This window comes from Echiichthys vipera (assembly GCF_963691815.1).
Source record: "Echiichthys vipera genome assembly, chromosome: 10".
NCBI classification, from domain to species: domain Eukaryota; kingdom Metazoa; phylum Chordata; class Actinopteri; order Perciformes; family Trachinidae; genus Echiichthys; species Echiichthys vipera.
In genome coordinates, this window is record NC_139835.1 from 18,032,915 (window position 1) to 18,051,688 (window position 18,774).

The following is an 18,774-nucleotide window of genomic DNA, read 5'->3' on the forward strand; positions in this document are numbered from 1 at the left end:
GTACCTACTTTGAATACTTTGAAACATCTACTGTACCTGGGGTGACAAAAAAGCAATTTATTTTGGATACTTCCATATTATAGAGCTTTTCTGTTTAAGCCAAATTCTTAGTGTTTGCCACAATACTGCCCTTGACACCGAACTAATCTGAGGTGTTGGACACAGGGGCCTTATGACTTTCAGGCTGGAAATAACAGCTTGTTCTAAATAAAGTTTATTTTTAAACGGGTGGGGGGGTGTCACTTGAGGACTTGTGCTTGAATGGGTGAGCACATCTTAAGGTGTGTTACCAGACATATATGGTTGGTTTTACAGAAAACTTCAGTCTGAATCTGAATCTCACTGAATCCCTACAAACCCCAATAGCGTTTTTTTTTTTATATATATTTTACAGTTTTATAGCATATAAGAAAAATAACAATATTTAATATAAACAACAAAATTAAACATTTGGTCTTATATATACAACTACCAGGGGGAGCATATACGGATTTACCCAATGAGAGGATGCACAACGATGGCCCGAGGGTTGTTGAGGTTTTGTATGATGGTTCTCCTGGACTTATCGGCTACCTTCATGACAGATATGCTCCTGTATCGGGGGTCAGTCCAATAGAGGTTTTTTGAAATCCAGTCGTAAGCCAGGTCCTCCACTCCATCAACTCGATTGGCTGCAAGTACCTCCCTGCCTGTGCAGATCAAAGCAGTCAGACCACAATTTAACACAGAGATGAAAGAGGAACACATTTAAATAAATAGGCTGTCAGCTTGCATTTTCCCCATGTGGACCGGACAGAAAAAACTAGAGCAGCTCCAAAAACAACATCACTGACCGGAGCAGCAGGGTTTCTTTTCTTTGTGTGGTGTGACTGCTGGTGAACATTAGTAACTACTCTCCACAGCTTAGGAGATAGTTTTGAAAGTAAATATTAAAATATTCTTGATTAGTGTGTCCTGCTTATTTTCAGGTCATTCTTTTGAAATGTAAGTTGACTATATGATCCATTTTCCACTGTCCATACTCCTGTCCATTCCCTCCCCCATAGTACCAGTCGGCCCCATCAGGCACTCCCTTAACTCCCCTGTATAAGCCTGACTGAATCACATGGTAGAGCTCTCTGCAAGGAAAGAAATTATCCCAGGAACACTGGAAACTTATTAGCTGCTGATAGTCATACTACACTATGTATTTCCCTGTAATACTATGCAGTTGTTCTGCTGTGAATGTGAACAGGGTATTCTGAACAATTCGGTTAGAGCGATCAACAAGATGCTCACCAGTTCCATCCACTTTTTGTTTATAGATAATATCTTTTGCTGTGTCTGAGAAGAATATGGCATCGTCTTCAGCGCTAAAATCCACCCCAACGAAGTAGGAAGGTGATCCAGTGACGGGCAGGATGATGTCCTCCTGAGAAGAGAGGTTAAAGGGGATCCCTCTCACGGCCAGCTGGCTGGAGAACAGCAGGAACTGCCTTACAGCTGCAGATACGATATCAGAAGACCATATGAAACAAGATAGTCATGCATGCCAAGAAATATTCCACCTCACACAACATCGTAACACAAAAGAAAGGGTTAAACGAGATGAAACCACTGTGGGCTGCTGTACAGGTGAGTTTTAGGTGAACCATTACATCTTTAGGGTGTTGAGTATGATTTTACACTTTCAAGGAAAGATACTGCCATCACTTCAGTAAGAAGAGAAATGTTCTCTTACCAAAACATCGCTTGCCATCAGCATGTAAGTCATAGCCCATGCGGCATTTGCAGCGGTAACCCAGTCCTCCATTGTCACTCCTGTGACTCAGAACACAGATCTGCTCACATCCACCTCTGTCTACACTACAAGGGTTTGCCACTGGAGACAAAAACAACAAGAAGCTCAGTCGGTGGCAAAGTCATATGAAATTACAGATTCAGATTTTTCCTTAACAATAGCTATTTATGGTGGTTCCTTTAGAAACACTAGCAGTTACATGGCAGAAAGTGTGGGGACATTTACATAACACTGTGAGCTGCATCACTCCACATTTGTCTCGTTGAGGGACTTACCATATGGCTGTTTCAGCTGATGTATCACTGCTACTCCGTGTGGAGTCTGAGATGTACTGTACACAACTTGAGGACTGCTGTCGGTGAACTTGTTGGCTTTCATTACGGCCATCTTGGTCCAGTCCGTGAAATAGACATTGTGCTCAAACAAACTGATGCCAAATGGATGTGGGATCACAGCACCTCCGTGGACCACGGTTTTTCTATTACAAAATGTTGAGAACATTGATTTATTAGAATATGAATGAATACAATTTTTAGAGATTTGCTTTTGTATTTTTGTTATGTTATTTTTGAGTAATAACATATCACATATTTACCTATGAAGGCCATCATATGTTGCCGTTTCAATGTAGTCATAGCGACTGTCTACCCAGTAGATGCGCTGGGCCTCAATGTCCAGTGTGATACCAGCCGGCCAGCCCAGTTTACTCTTGATAATCCCATACCGGTTGGTGCCGTCCATGAAGGCCCGCTCCAGGCCTGGCTGTCCATTAACCGCCTCCCAATCTGAGAAGAACATATACCTGTGAAAGGAGGTTATATGTTTAATCTGACAGACACAAAAAGAGACGTAATTAAGTCTAAAATCCAAATTACCACATCATGTCTTATTTTAACTTTGTTTATGATTCATTATTACAAATAATTATAAAAACAAGAACAATTTTTCATGTCCTATCCCATTTGGACATGAACTATGAACTATGAACTAAGGATCCCGTTTGCTTGTTTTCTTTTTTTGCTTTCCTTTTTACTGCTCATTCGCTTTATTAAGTTTGTATTATTATTTTCTTTAACATGTTCAATAAAGATAAATTAAAAAAAATGTCTCCAGGTGGGTGGCTGTGTATCCCACCACAGAGCTATATATTAATTTAAAATAAGCAATTTATCTGTAGCCACCTGGTTCTCCTCCCCCCTTGAACTATACTATTGGATTACAATGAGAGTCATCACTTACATTGCTACTCACTAATCCACCCAGGGCAATCTGCTAATCTCACACACACACCCCATTATTCCACGCCAATGGAGCACGACAGATACTGTACGTGGGGTTTGGGAATGGGTGGATAGTTAAATAGATGGAAACTTGGAGATGTGCTTACCCGACAGTGGGGTCCACCGCAAGTCCTCTAGGGTTTCCGAGGTTTTCAGTGATGAGTGTGACCCGGTTACTTCCATCAAAGTCCACCATGTCAATCCTGTTGACACTGGCCTCCACCACATACAGTTTATTGTTCACCCAATCCACCGCCAAGTTCTCAGGGTAGTCAACGGATACATTTAAAACCACCTGTGTATTGGAACCGTCCATATCCACAGAAAACACCTGTGAACAAAAGACACCACTGTTGTCAGGAAATTCCCTCTTAGGTGGTCACTGCTTCAAGGAATAATGGGAAGATATTAAAAGATGAGATCACATTTATTTAAGAGTATCTCAATACAAAACTCACATGCCCGTAGGGACATTATTATCAATGTAATTGTTCCCTCTGTTCATACTGGACACAAAGAGATCCCAATGTAAGTGATGGGACAGAAAATCCCCAGTCCTTATGGAGTAAATATGACCATTGAAATGTGGCTTGAGAACGCTTTAGGCTGTTTCAGTTGGACAAATCAAGTTGGCATTTTTCAAAAGCTTTAACGGGCAATGTTTCCTTGTTGATTCACTGCAAAGGACAGTAACACAACACATTAATTTTGCACTAAAAAGACTGCAACTTTGCAACACAGCCTCTTTGTTTGTTCAACTCAGACTGCGAAACTTCATATTAGTTTGGTTGAACTTTGGAGTTTTAAAATTGGATAATTAGTAAATTTACGACAGCTTCTGGCAGACAACCACAACACTGACACATGCTCAAAGGGGACATGGAGTCAGTGTCAGGCTAACAAAATACCATTACCTTGATTAAAATTACAGATTTCTCTGTGTTTCGATGTGGGTGAAAACATTTTGAGTATATTTATATACTCATTTTAAGTATACAACTTGACAAAATATGTAACATAAATCTAGTTGTTTTTAGATATTTAAATGCTGAAAATTTACATATTATAGCTTTAAAAGGGGATCACTTTGTAGCCCGTACAAACAGGAGAAACAATCACAGCAAACAAATCTATCTCACTGATCATATGAGCATGTGAATATTGCTTTAAGACAGAAATAATGTGAACCTATCCTTTAAAAAACGAGGATGATATAAAGGTCTTTGGCAGTCAACAGCTCAGTCACAGGGATGAATGTAAAGCTAACAATGAGAAACTGTGAAGCCTGTAAATTGGTTTTCTGAACCTGCCACTCTACCGATACTACGATTGCACTAGTTTCTCAGACTAGAAACCTTGGCACCATGCAGCTGGTTAGGGGGGGACCGATCTTAGCTCTGCTTCTTCTGAAACAAAATCCAGACGTCTAAAAAGCAGGATTGTCAACTGACCTGTTTAAAGAGAAATTGAAGATGAGGAAATAGCCTGATAGTTTAACCTTTCTGGTTGCATTCACATGCCCTGTTTGTGCTTTCCCTACTTTTAATCTCACATGCTGCCATGGAGGTGGCTGATATACACAGATGCTCAGTTAGAGATATGTCCTAGTCTTTCAGCCCAGTGGCTGCAGTTCAAACCACTGAGGAGCATAGGCATAGGCTGAACAAAGACTTTTTTAGCTGGCCAAAGAATGCATATAGATAGACGGTGCCACTGAAAACAAATACAGCATGATTACTTCGAACAAGATTGAGTTACAAAAATTGCACCCTGGTATGTGAACATCATACCAGCATATCGGACAGGTTTCAAGATTAGGCCATTTGGATTCCATTCCACATCTACTTCCCTTCATTATTACCCAGCCGCAAAGGAGCCAACAGGTATCCTATTATTATAGTATCAACATTGCTGATATTTTACAGGATAACTGGAAGAATTCCATCCTGGCCAGCTCCAGGCTAACTAAGTATTTCCTCAAAAAAGAAACTGGTCTATTCCCGTAAACTCTTACCCCCGTAGCAGTAAATATGGAAATTGGATTTTTAAAAATACCTTATTCTGAATAGTATCAGTCCAGAAGATCCTATGGAGATTATAATGGAAGTCCACTCCCACTGCAACCCCTCTGTTCTGTGAATTAACCAAAGTGTGCAGGCCGTTGCCATGGATGTCACCTATTAGTAGGTCTCTTCCATTAGAAAATATCAAGGAAGGGAATCCAGCTGCAGCGGAAACAAAATAAAAGTTACAAAACGCAGCATAAAGAGTCATTTTCACATTTAAGGATAGAACCTAGAGCCTGATTGTTATTAAAACAGAAATATATTTTTTTATATGCATGCTTAACTAAAAACATCTGTGGAAATTTACAGAATGTAGCACATTAAGTCAGATTTCTGACTCTAATGAAGGTAGAGTACTTTCAAGCCACTAACATTACACACTCTTTTCACTAAAGCTAAAGGCAGAGAGGTCAGCCTCTCAGTCAACACTCTTTCTATGTTCCACAAAGGCAAGAGACTAACTAAAACAACATTCAGTACGCAACAATGCACCAGAAAGAAGTGCAGACGCTCAGTAAAGCAGTCACAGTGGTTGGCAAACAGGCAAGGGGTCTATGCTAATGGGATCTAATTCAGACGGATCATTCACACATTGAACATCTGAGCATACTGTATGTAAGAGAATCTGTTGAAACAGAGAGGAAATGACACTCACTTGAGGTGTCAGCTCTGCAGTATCTGTGCTGCTCCAGGATGTAGCCCTCTCGACAGCTGCAGCGGTGGGAGCCTATGCGATCCTCGCACAGCTGGTCACACACACCCCACATTGAACAGTCGTCAAAGTCTGATGCAGATGAGGATAAAATAGTGATTTGTTTCAAATTGCACTTTTAACAGATTTTATAGGCGACATTATCGGACTCATTTTCAGATTCATTCTTATATTTTCTACTAGAACATGTTTACAGCTTTAATGTCCAAAAACACATTATTTTTCTATATACTTTCTATCTATATATAGTATGATTGTGAAATCACAACTATACGGAAGTCCTAATGGCTCGTATAAAGCCACAGTTTTCAGTATATAGGCTGTGTGAATCAACAAAACTTTATTATCCTTCCCCATCATTTCCTTTAAATTCACCTATGAGTCCAAACCTTCTATTACTTTGAAAAGCATTGAAGGTCCCGACTTATGATAAGACAGGATCTCAATGTCAATGTAAAGTCAATGAGAGATATACCTATACATGAGCGACTATTATTGCTGACAATGTATCCAGATGGACAAGAACAGGTTCCTCCATCCGGGGAAGCATGACAGCGATGCTCACAGCTCAGAGAGGCACATCTCCAGATACCTGACCAAGACAGGAACCATATTAGTGAATGCATATACTTCATTGATCTCCAGATGTGTACTTGACACAAGGTGTGTTGGTACTCACTGCAGTTGCGGCCAGCGGTGGTGTTGGTTTCATCCTCCCCCTCAGAACAGTGAACCGTCCCATCACACAGCTGATCCATGGGGATACACAGGCCAGAGGATGGACAGGGCCATTCTCCCGGGTAACACTCCTGTGGTACATTATCTGCAGACAAAACAAATTCATCTTTGTCTGTGCAGGCTTACAAGTAGAAAACAACAAAAAGGTTTTCCAAATATAAAACTGTGTGAGGTGTGTATTAAGGACAAGCAGCCTTATCTCCACAGGAATGTGGTGCTGATCTTAAGAAAATTGTGACTAAGACTTTATTTCCAGGGAAATTACTGTCACTTTAAATCGATGCAGGGGAGTGGAGCTTTGAGGGGGTCACATGGGGGCTCAGAGGGCTTCTGCAGCCCATCCTTTAAAAACACACACTCTTCCCAGCCGTGTGGAGGAATTCTAAAGCCCTTTGGGGGGCTGCGTGATCTTGTGCCACAAAGAGGCATTTGAATAACACACTTAAAGGAGCACAGGCATAGCGTCTTGCTAGCCCGAACAAACCATGGAGACTGGAGATGAATCAGCTTCACACAGAGAGCTCGAACTGTTACACATTCTAGTGTTTTTAACCGGCCAAATGTCTAACGTTTCTGGTCCCTACACCAAAAAACTAACAAGATTTATGACATATAGCTTCCAACTGTTGTATCCATACCGCAGCCTTTTTCATCTGCATTGTCCTCACAGTCATCCTCTCCATCACAAACCCAGACTTGATGGATACAGCGGCCACTGGGGCAGGTGAAGTAGTTCCCTTTACATGTAGGATATGCTGCAGGTGAAGTGGAGAATATGAATACACAGAAAAGATCGTAGACTAAGTATATCGATCTGGGTGAAGATAAAGGATGTGAGTACGTACTGCAGTTTAGCTCATCACTTCTGTCCCCACAGTCATCATCATGGTCACAGACATAGCGTTGAGGAACACACACGCCGTTATGACACTGGAACAGGCCCGCATTGCAGTGCTGTGCTAAAGAAAACACAACAGAAAAAGACAAAAAAATATCTATTTGGTCATAATGTCATGCTTTAGATGATTTCTTGGAGGGCGCAACTATGGCATCCACGTGTACAGTTAGTCTCTAAAGGTTAACTGGTTTCTTACTGCAATTTGCCTCATCAGAGCCGTCCCGGCAGTCAAGTATCTGGTCACATCTTTGGGTCCGGTTGTAGCAGGCCCCATTAGCACACCTCAGCTGTGTGCACTCGGGGTAATCTGAAAGATTAAATCATCATCAGGGCACTCTATGGATTCAAATCAGCCCGACAACTGTGTCCTTTTTAGCTTTTAAAATGTGCAAAGCTTGGCAAATGGGAGGGATAAGAGATGATAATTTAACACTACCACCATAACAACAGCAGTCGCTCACTGCATTCTTTATGCAATTGTGAGATTACCACAGTGTGCAGTGCCGCGAGTCTACCATGTCGGCACAATAATAGCATAGCAGCTGAACTTCAGCTTGACTAATCCACCAAGGAATCTGCAATCAACCTCTGACAACAAGAAGCATATTGTGGCCCATTCTGTCAGTCAGCGTGCCTCTTAATCTTAACAAATTGATTAAAATGCCACAGGAGCCTGAGATACAAAAAAAAAAGGAAACCACCCCGGAGAAGACTTACGGCAGTCTCTCTCATCAGACCCATCTAAGCAGTCTGCCAGACGGTCACATCGGTATTCTCCTGGGATGCAAGCCCCGTTACTACAGCTGAACTGGCCACTGGTGCACGTCCTTCCAGCTGGGGACAGATTGGAGAGTGACTTAGGTTGCATCCACATAGTTGTTAAATTGTTATCGTCTTGTGCTGTAGATATAGCTACTGAACAGAAATCTAATTGCTTTCTTTGGCAGGTATATCTTAAAGATCGTATCATTCAAAATGCAAAATACAATTGGATTAATAGCTTAGTGTAATTTCCCCAAAAATATGTATAAGATCCCCAGAAGAATAGCTAATAATGTAAAATGCACTTACGGCAGTGTTGCCTCTCATCGGAGCCATCCTCACAGTCCTCCTCATCATCACACACCCACACATCAGGGATACACTCACCATCACTCAAACACTGGAAATGACTGTCATCACATGTTACCTGAGCTGTGGGGATACACACAAAGCACTTTGTTATTTAGAGCAGTTTTGCTTAAGTACAGTACTTTAGTGCTATTTTAAATGACTTAAGTCTCTTTTATTTTCTATCCCGATAAAGGTAATTTCATATCTCAGCTGGGATCGGCTCCAGCCAGCCGCGACCCTAACAGGGACAAGCGGTTGAAGATAATTGAAAAAAAAGATATACTGCATATAACATCTTTTATGATAATCTGATAAATAAATAGTCTATATGAAACGACCAGATAGTAAAGCCTATTTTTATAAACTCCTGTGTGAATTAAATACTACAATATACTAGTGTACTAATAGTATTTTCTTATTTTACTAAGAACTTGAGGGCAAAATAAACATAACGTGCAAGGATTAGACCATAAAATTTATTTATTTTTTACATTGGAATAAAAACGATAAAGAAAAAATATATAAAATAGACTTTTTTATATCGTTTTCATGATATATATCATCATATCGCCCAAACCTAGGTTGGAATGACACACCCAACAAGCATTATACTATACCACCCCAATCTTCTCTGTAACAACTGAATTAGTAACTCACGGCAGTCATGTTCATCAGAGTCGTCCACACAGTCTGATGTGCCGTCACAATGCCAGTCACCTGGTATACATCGGCCTGTCCCACAGCGAAACTGCCCCAACTCACATCCTAAATACACAATATAAAACAACAGCTTAATTTCAAGCTTTTTCTTGCATGCTAATAATACTTTTATCCTCAGTAATGCATCAATGTTTTGGCTATTTTTAAGGTTGATTACATTATTAGTATTATTTTTTTATTTTTTTATTTTTTTTTCAAAAGACATGTAATTCTGTCAATCCCGGTTCCTTGAGGCAAGGAGAAAAAAACTATGGTTAAATACTCTATCGTTAATAAAAGTATGGCGTAAGGGGGTGAGTATGCCGTCCACCGATGAAGCAAGTTGTTAACAGCATTGACAAGCCTTGGAGACAAGCGTGCCAGCCATCCCCCCGACAGTTACACAATCTTCACCACTCTCATCCCGAGCCTCCTTTTGATGTTCTCACTGAGTGGCATCTGTAGAGATAAGGTACCACCGCTCTACCTTCCCTGACGTTTTCCAGGAGAGATTGATTCAGGCAGCATAATTCAGTGGCAGTGCACTCCATCAGACCCGTCCATAAAGGAATGTGCAATTCTGATTGTCTCTCTGACAGCCTGATTTATGGTGCACTGCATGCTGTTCCTGTCTGGTCAGAAATGTAATTTGAATAAATAGTGGTACACAGTGGTACCGCAATCATTTCAGCCCCTATTCTTTGTGAGGAGAGCTGCGAGGTGGTGATTGGTGGTCTATGTCTGTCCTCTCTTATCCAGCATTTGGGAAACATTCTTTCTTCTTCATCAAATAGCTTCCTTCACATGCAGAATAGTTATCTAAATACAAATGCTGCAGTGCCTCATAGGTATTGCTCTACGATTCTACTACAGTGACTTGAAGGTGCTAGTCATAAGGAGTTACAGATACATTATATAATTATGAAAAATGTATGCCTTCATGTGTGTTTACCTCAGTAAAAAATGTAATGCCTTAAAGGTAAACTACCAAAAGTGGATAGCCTGCACGGCTGCAGCCTATTGGCTTGATTAATCCTGTGTGAATAAAGCATTGATTGTATTTAGAGTCAGGGGTTTATCATCTCATTTATGTAATGTACTCTTTTAAAGGTGGATCACTTCCACAACAGGTGTGGGGTCACTGACTGTGCTACTGCACTAAAAGCCTTGCATACACTCTGATCAAGAATTCTTTTCAATTTGTATTTGATTAATTAGTCAGAAAACACCAAACTGCTTTACAACCAACCAAGGAAACAGGCTGCATATTTAACTCCTTCAGCAGCTCTCCAAGAGGCAAAACTTTTTTTTCCTGCTCAGTTTACTAATGATATAATTGCTCAAAATCTGCTCAAAGGGAGCCTTTGTTGCAAGGCAGCGATCCCAGAGGTTTCAGCATCATCTATAGCATGGCAGCAGGGTTGCATAAAGTATACGAACTGCTAAGAGATGCAATCTATTTAACAAAAATACAATCTTCCTTTACAATGAAGGGGGTTTTTAAAACATTCAAGTATTAAATGTCTAGAAAACAATATTATCTATATAAAAAAAAGTTGTGTGATTAAACTGAACAAATAAAATAGCACAAGAAATGAATGGGCATTGGAAAAGTTGAAGATGTTTATAGCTGCCATACATTCAGACCTTAAATTCATGTCTGCCAAGGAGAAACCAATCTGCTGGAGGCTTTCAAATGCAGCCAGTGTTTCCTGACAGTATTACTTCTGGGAAAGGTGACAGATGAACACTGAAGCTGAACCTTTCAACAACACTATCTTGTGCGAGGGTTCTTCTTACATTCTGAAAAGAACGTCTTCTTTGTAACTTTTTCTTAATCCTCAAATTTCTATGTCTTCATCCTGACATAGTTGCAATTTCACAATGTCAATCAATGTCAGAGAAAGTAAAAGCTAGGGTGAATTATGCAAATCTGCTAAGAGAGTCTGATGATCAGTGGGTTTCTTTATTTGTTTTTTTTGTTTGAGTGTTTCTGTGTGATTTAATGTTTTCCTTTCCCTTCTTGCTAGCCTTGTCTTTCCTAATTAGCAACTTAAACCCACAGCAGGAGAGAGCACCGCACTATCCATGCAAGAAGATAAGGACGCCCTACTAATGCCCAACAAAGAAGAGTAGTAGAGGAATTTTCATTAGAATGAAGCCCCCCTATACGCCTTAAACCCCACTGTGAAATTACAATGGCACAAAAGACGTGCCAGCAGGGATGCAAACTCATAACTGGGAGCGTCACCCTAAAAAAAGAGAGTACAGTAAGGCTTACTTCCTGCGATAAGGTTAAACAAAAGTGGAACATAAGCTCCCCTCTCATGGCCACCCATTAAGAAAACACCTGTCCACTGGCACTGAAACATCTCTTTCTTGTCACGTGGGGCGCATGAAAGATGTCTTCAGGCTTTCATCAATACCGTCTTGTTTCGGCGCAGCACTCTGCAACTCACTGAATGTGTTTAGAGAAAAGTGGAGAAAACGGCTGCTGGCAGCATGAAGCGCTGGACCCATCCGTGCTGTCAGAGCGAAGTGCTGCTGCCTATTTCATATGGAAATCAATGCAGCAGAATGCAGTCAATTGCCAAACAAGTGACTTTGGCTCTTACTGCTACACACAAAAAAGTGAAAAACCGAGGGGTTTTGGCAGTGGCATGGGAGCAAACGGGGGAATAAATAGAGTGTGGAATAAAGCCTTGGTTTGGTTAGAACCGGGGAATACCCAACATTATTTTTTGGTACGTGCTTAAGCAAAAGCATGAGAGAAAGGAATCATAAATTAAGTTGTCACAATGCAATGAGAAGCCACTGGACAATGTGGGTTTTTTTTGTACAGTGAGTCATAGCTCACAAACTGTTTATTGGAAGCTAGACTCCATCTCCTGTCTGTAACGTAGACTGAGGGAGCTGCAGGAAAAGAAAGGATTTGCTCTCGATTTGTGCCAACTGTGCTCCCGTTTCTAACGCAGTGTAACTGTTGCACAAGGATTTAGGCTCCTGCACCGGAAAAAGAAACCGGCATGCGTGAGGTTTAACATGCACGTGCAGGCCAAGTGTGTGTGTCTTGAAAAGTTTCAACACATCAGAAGACATTTTTACAGCCATAACAGACTCTAACTAATTATAGGTGTGATTAAATCAAGACAGTCTAGCAAACACCTGACCAAAATGCTTGACTACGATGAAATCAACTTTTTTATAATTCTGTTTACTCATCTTATGAAATAAAAAATGAATTTGTAACGCCTGTAACACCATTTAAGTTCTTACTGAGCACTTGATATGTTATTAAGATTTCCCTGGCCAATGATTAATGAAGAAAACAACTCAATTTAGTGACAAAATGTGTCTGGAACAGCAAAAATGGCAGAGGATGGTTAATAAACCAGCACCGTGAAATCCCCTCAGGTTTTCACATTAGCTATTAATGCCAGTGTAAGCATTCTAGACAGTATCAAGCCCAAGAGCATGGATAATGTGTTACAGAAGGTCATGGAGGAAACAATTATCAAACTAAGGGATTTTTGCGGAGGATCAAGCAGAGATTAGAGAATGTATCCTATCCCCTCATTGCCAAACTACATGAATAAACTACTACTAATTATCAAGTGACACATCTGATTCACACACCAACAGATACTTGGTGTGGTTATTAGAAATTCAGGTTAAAGATAAATGACTCTATTAAAACACTCTACGTCACTGTCTGTTAATCACAACAAACCCAAGCTAATGATTAATGCAAATATGTGGAGAGTTTGCAGTTTTAGTCAAGTCATCATTTTGTATACCATGTCATCAGCAAGTATCAGCTACATGTACTGCGACTGCAGTAATTAATAGGAAATGCCAAGTGAATTCTTTAAAATGCTATAGTCTCACTGTCAACATTGTCTTTTTTGGCATGCACAGTCCACCTTTCTGTTTTTGTGTGTCTGTGAGGAAATTGGTCCAGGATGTTTTATAATAAAAACATAGTTGTAGCCATGGCCTTACCCTTGGTACAGTTTTTTACTAAACTCCAAACTGCTCCTTAGGTAGAAATGCTTCCATTCTGCAGCAGCTGCAGTGTAATTAGTTGCTTGATTCACACTAAGGAGCTTACATACTAAGGGTTGAGCAAAAAGAAAGCAGATTACAATTTGAGAAGTAGGATCTAGCCGAGCTACAAACACAAGAGACAAACACAAGGCTGTCATGTATAAAGAGCGGTACCTTGAGCATTTTGTCTGTCTCTGTCTTACATGTGAAAATAAAGTTCTTCCTTGAGCTGGGACCAAGTTTGAATTAGTAGTTGTTGGGTTTTTTTCAGTGTAAAATCTGCTCCACTGAATGAGATTTGTACCAGTAGCTCTCAGTCCTCACAGATTGTCTGTAAGTCACATGCTCTTTTCTGTTACCTAGCAACAGTAAAGCTCAGGCAAAAGTTCCTCAAGAGAACTTCCAATCTGTCTGAGGGAGGCTTTGTGCTCAACCTTTAAAGTAATACTATGTGGTCAAACATTTAGCTCTTGCGCCAGAATAACATTACCTAGTGACCACCTAAATGACTGGGGATGATTGTATAGTTCTATTAAAAAAATGGCTTTTTAAATCATCACCAAGTTTTAATTTTAATGTATTCTCTTGAAACCCCATCTGATTGTGCGCTGCTTCTCATTTGAATAATTCCGTATTTTTCTGTGCATAAAATAAATAAACTTAAAAAAAACAACTGGTTTGTTTTGATGTGCAACAAGTGCACTGCTTGGATCACTAGTAGCACAACAACTCTGCAGGTCCTCAATGAATCATTCAGCTGACAGCCTGTGTGAACTGATAAAAAAAAATAGAAGGGCTAAAAAAAAAAAAACCTTCTTACCTTCAGAGTGGCACAATCTAACACAGCATATGAAGACGAGAAAGAGTTGAAGTGGCGGTGCTCTCCACATTCTGGCTGGTCCGTCCAGCTCTGCTGTGCAGATGGAGGAGCTGTAAGGGACTGGGGCTGGGATGCTGTTGCTTTCTTCTGTCTGTCTTTCTTGGCCCGCTATAGTGGATGAAAAGGGGCGTGCACAAAGGCCAGGACAGCCGCTCCCCCCAGCCAGCCTCGGCCCTCCGGATAAATCCCTCTGGGCCCTGGAATCTGCATAATACCATGCCGACTTGTCCCGCGTGCCAGTGATTTTTCACTCACAGCGGGCTAATATCAACACTGTTTATGTGCCCCGCATTTGGGACCTGGGAGGGTGCACACAAGGCGCTCGGGAGGAAAATAATGATGGAATGTGAAGTAATATAATTATAAAACAACGGAAAAAAGCTTTGAAGTAGGTGTCTTAAAGGCCCAGAGGAGTCACGTAATCCTAATGTCTCTGGTTCAAAAACGACCAAGGGCCCTTGTTACATGTTTCACACATGCTCCACACCAAGCTGGACATATATGACATTGCAGGTCGTTTTAAGAGTAACGTCACTAAGCAAAAAGGGTCGAAAATGCCATTAAAGAGTACCTTGGGAACACTTTTTGTCCCATATGAATAGCCTATTGTCCTAAAGATTTCACAAGTGATTTATGAATAAAACAATAAATATAGATGCAAGATTTAGGGGTTCGGGGTTTGAGGACAACGAGCAACTACAAAATAATTCAGATTTACTATTATTTATTTTCCCTTATTTTTCTATTCGCTTTCAATCGTTACATATCCTATTTTATACAATTTAAGTTATCCTGTTTATCCAGTGTGCCTTGTATGTATGTTGAGACGTATTGTCATATTTTCTATGCCATGATAGTGTAAATGAATTCATTTTCAAAAAAAATAAATAACCTTGGGGCTAACGTTATCAATGACACCGTCAGATCTAAAAATGAAAAGTGAAGCAAAACAAAATGTATATATATATCTTTTCTTTATTATTATTATTTTTTGCTTCACTTTTCACTTTTTGAAAAAATATTTTCTTCTAAATAGTTGAAAAATATATTTCCATATTACGTTGCTACAAATGTACCATTGATACAATATTTAACGTAACATAAGCAAGTACTGGTTCATCTCATAGACTGTCTATGGTTCATCTACAATGATTTTTCAACCCATACCTCCCCAGTGGCAGCGGCTGATCAGAAGCCCAACACCTCCACCTTGTGGCCGCGCAGGGGCATCCGCATTTACCGCGCTTCACCGAGTCACCTGCCGCTGCGGCTGTTAAATCACAGCTGAGGACAGCTCAAACATGGTTGCCATTGGCGACCGAGCAACTGAAACTTGAAGAAGTATGGAACCGACCCTTGAGAGGAAAAATAAGTGGTTTTCATTGTAAAACCTTTCATATAATGTTACTTACCCGTCATGGCAACGCCACAGAGAACTGCAGGAAACTTCATGAAGGGGGAGGACAACAATACGGAGGTGTGTTAAAGTTACCGTCGACGTGGGGTCCTCTGTTGAACAAATGAACGTTAGGCTAACGTTACTCTCAAACTAACTGCCACTTAGCCCTCTCCTGTGTTTTTACTCCTCTGACGTTATTTTTATATTTATTTGAAAGTAATTTCATATATACCTTTTCAAAGATGTAAACATAAACATACTAAATGTGGCTTAGTTTATTTCTTGTTCATGTGAATGACATAAACTGACAGGAAGTTAACAAGGGCCAAGGCTGTTGCCTAGCAATGGAAGTCCGTTAAAAGGGCTATACAAAATTCGAGCGTACAGAGTTGAATAAGTTTTGTTCAAAGTTGAACCACCCAACTGTGTAAAAAGTAGAAAAAAAAGTTACATTTGCTCAAATTCGACGTAAATGCATCTCTAACCTTGGATGGATCACTGGACAGGCCCGTGGCCCATAAAGTCAGGTGCCCTGAGTCATAAAATGTTGCTGAAGAAAAGACTAAATGATTACAAAGAGATGCTAAATGACCACAAGCATACACAAAATGACAAAAAATTACCACAGAGCCAAAAATAATTACAGAGATACGCAAAATAAACAAAAAATAGATGTAAAATGACCACAGAGAAACAAAATGACAGAAACGTAAAATGTCTAATCGCTCCTTCTCACTTATTTAGTTTGTACTTATTTTATTTCAATCTACTGCTAAACTGCACAGTGCGTATTGTTGTATATTGTATATACCTACGCTTAACCACAATGTCTGTTGCACTCTGTCACACTTAGTTAATTGTTTGATTTATTTTACGTTAGCTTTATTTTGATTTGATTATGTTAGCTTATTGTTACTCTGATCCTTCCCCACCTTTGTATTGAAACTGTTGCACAATAATTTCCCTCGGGATAAATAAAGCTTCTTGAGTCTTGAATCTTGAATAAAAATAGATGCTAAGTACTAAAAAAACTGATGCAAAACAATTACAAAGACATACAAAACAACTACAAATAAGTGCACAATGACCCCAAAGAGACCCAAAACTACTACAAAACCACTAAAGGTAGATTATTTGAATTTGGGTGTTGTGTTCATTTGTGGACAGAGTGGGGGGCCTCTTACATTTCTTTGGCCAGGGCCCCATTGTCTCATAATCCATCCACGTCTCTAACAATACAATATCAAAATGATACCAATGACAGGAACCATTCTGCTTCCATAATGAGTAGACATCTCTGATCATTTCAACTGATAGTACTTGTTTACTCCCACTGTAATTATTCTATATGGTATGCATGTTTTTGTATTCTGACTACCATTGAAGCTAAAGCCCAAAAGCACATTTAAAGTTTATTTTTCAAGCATACAATGTCTCCTTCAGATCATGTCTTGACCAAAGTTCTCTCCACCTATATATCTAAATAATCAATTATCAATCACGCCCTTGTCCAAGTACATCATAATTTTACTAAGAAACAGCCAAAAGCGCCTGTGTATTCATGTTTTACCACAGCACTTTTTCCCCTTGTTCCCAGCATATCAACAGCCTTCAGAAGTCACTAGAGAAACTTCGCAGCCTCTCCACAGATGATGCAACAGAGACAGGGATGCTGCGGTCCAGGATAGACGAACAGTCAAGTCTGATCTGCATGCTGAAGCAGAGAGCTGATGAGGTGCTTCTTCGATGCCAAGCCCTGCAACAAATCAATGCAGAGCTGGAGGACAGAGTGACCGACTTCCAGAAACAACTGGACAATGAAAGAAAGAAAGCAGAGCTATTTGAGATGAGATTTATGGATTTAGCTGCCAATAATCAAGCAATTATTGCTTTCATGGAGGAGCACAAAAGTCAGAATATCCAATTAAAGCTGGAAAACAAACAGCTGCAGTCAGAAAATGACACGCTTTTCTCCCAAAAATTACAAGATAAAGAGGTGTTTGTTCAAAAATTGATGCTAGAAATCGAAAAGCTGACAGACAAATGCACAAATAAGGAAAATGAATTTCGGTAAGAATAACTATTAGTTATTAATTGAGCTAAAAGGTCAATCTATTGGTGGATCGACAGAATATTAATCAACAGCAATTCTGATTAGCTTTTCATCTTATTAGTAATTTATCCTGTAAAACTGCCAAACAATGAATTAAATATCTTTGACGTATTTTACATTTAAAAGGGAGAAATACGCTGGATGTCAGTCAAAACTCCTGGAACAAGAAACTCAGCATCAAGCCGAGAACTCGTCGCTACTTGATAAATTACACAATGCTCAGCAACAACAAAGAGATGCTGTAGAGATGTGCAACGGTGGGTAGTCAGAGTTTTATAATTCTCTTTAGTGATACCCTATACAAGCACTTGTAAACTTGTGGTCTTCTCTCCACAACCAGACCTGAAGCTGAAGCTACAAAGGGCTGAAGAAGAGCATGCTTTAAAGGAAATCAACATGAGAGAAAGCATAACAAGCCTCACCAAAGAGAAGGACAAACTGCTGTTTCTGTCTATGGAAAGAGGGAAAGTAATACAGGTGATTGAAAAGAGTATTTGTTCATGTGAAATCTAAGCTCTGCACAGATTAACGGATCACTTCATGTACGCATAAATTGCTCTTAAATACAGGAGAAACAAGGGGAAATTCGTCAACTGGAATCAAAATGGAAGGGAGAAAAACAAGCTCGGGCCGAAGCAGAGGACAGGTACATTTTGCATCAACAGCACATTACTGCTTTAAGAGAAATCCTGAAGCATAACAAGTTGTCCCTGATTATATTTGTCTCTGACTTTGCTTCAGGTTTGAACAGGAAGCAAAAGCTGTTAATGCAGATGTGAAAGTGAAGTCTCTCGAGTGTGCTCTTGATGAATCCGTTACAAAATATGGGAAGCTGAAAAAGGTTTGTCGAAATCTGCAAAAATTGGAAAGTGGGATTGACAGTGGTCCATTATAAGCCAGAGAACATGCTCAACAATGTATCTTTTTGTGCAATTACTTTTACAGGATTTTGATGCCTTCAAAGAGCATAGCACCAACCTCCTTACACAAGAAAAGGAGTTAAATAAGAAACTCCGCCACATGATGGGCTAAATTGGGCATTTTGTAAG

General features: G+C 40.0%; 2 protein-coding genes across 3 annotated transcripts in view; one reads left to right on the forward strand and one right to left on the reverse strand.

The window, feature by feature from the left end:
* lrp2a (low density lipoprotein receptor-related protein 2a) overlaps positions 1-14,223 on the reverse strand; it is a gene marked incomplete at both ends in the record, with an annotated part of 46,867 nt that extends 32,644 nt beyond the window's left edge. For both annotated transcript variants that reach the window (XM_083921483.1, XM_083921482.1), the window contains 17 exons: positions 497-689; positions 1,279-1,482; positions 1,721-1,861; positions 2,056-2,258; positions 2,376-2,582; positions 3,168-3,391; positions 5,116-5,285; positions 5,782-5,910; positions 6,314-6,430; positions 6,518-6,661; positions 7,215-7,331; positions 7,422-7,535; positions 7,671-7,781; positions 8,192-8,308; positions 8,546-8,668; positions 9,245-9,352; positions 14,154-14,223. In XM_083921483.1, the coding sequence (XP_083777609.1) occupies positions 497-689; positions 1,279-1,482; positions 1,721-1,861; positions 2,056-2,258; positions 2,376-2,582; positions 3,168-3,391; positions 5,116-5,285; positions 5,782-5,910; positions 6,314-6,430; positions 6,518-6,661; positions 7,215-7,331; positions 7,422-7,535; positions 7,671-7,781; positions 8,192-8,308; positions 8,546-8,668; positions 9,245-9,352; positions 14,154-14,223 (2,492 nt within the window). The remainder of the gene's footprint in view (positions 1-496; positions 690-1,278; positions 1,483-1,720; positions 1,862-2,055; positions 2,259-2,375; positions 2,583-3,167; positions 3,392-5,115; positions 5,286-5,781; positions 5,911-6,313; positions 6,431-6,517; positions 6,662-7,214; positions 7,332-7,421; positions 7,536-7,670; positions 7,782-8,191; positions 8,309-8,545; positions 8,669-9,244; positions 9,353-14,153) is intronic.
* A 1,355-nt stretch (positions 14,224-15,578) lies between these two features.
* Positions 15,579-18,757, forward strand: LOC310952430 (coiled-coil domain-containing protein 89; the record flags this gene model as incomplete). The annotated part of the gene is made up of 7 exons (XM_083921042.1): positions 15,579-15,690; positions 17,210-17,682; positions 17,852-17,982; positions 18,066-18,202; positions 18,295-18,371; positions 18,467-18,566; positions 18,671-18,757. The coding sequence occupies exons 1-7, from the start codon at positions 15,631-15,633 to the stop codon at positions 18,755-18,757; spliced, it is 1,065 nt and encodes a 354-aa protein (XP_083777168.1). The 5' UTR covers positions 15,579-15,630.
* Positions 18,758-18,774: the final 17 nt, after the last annotated feature.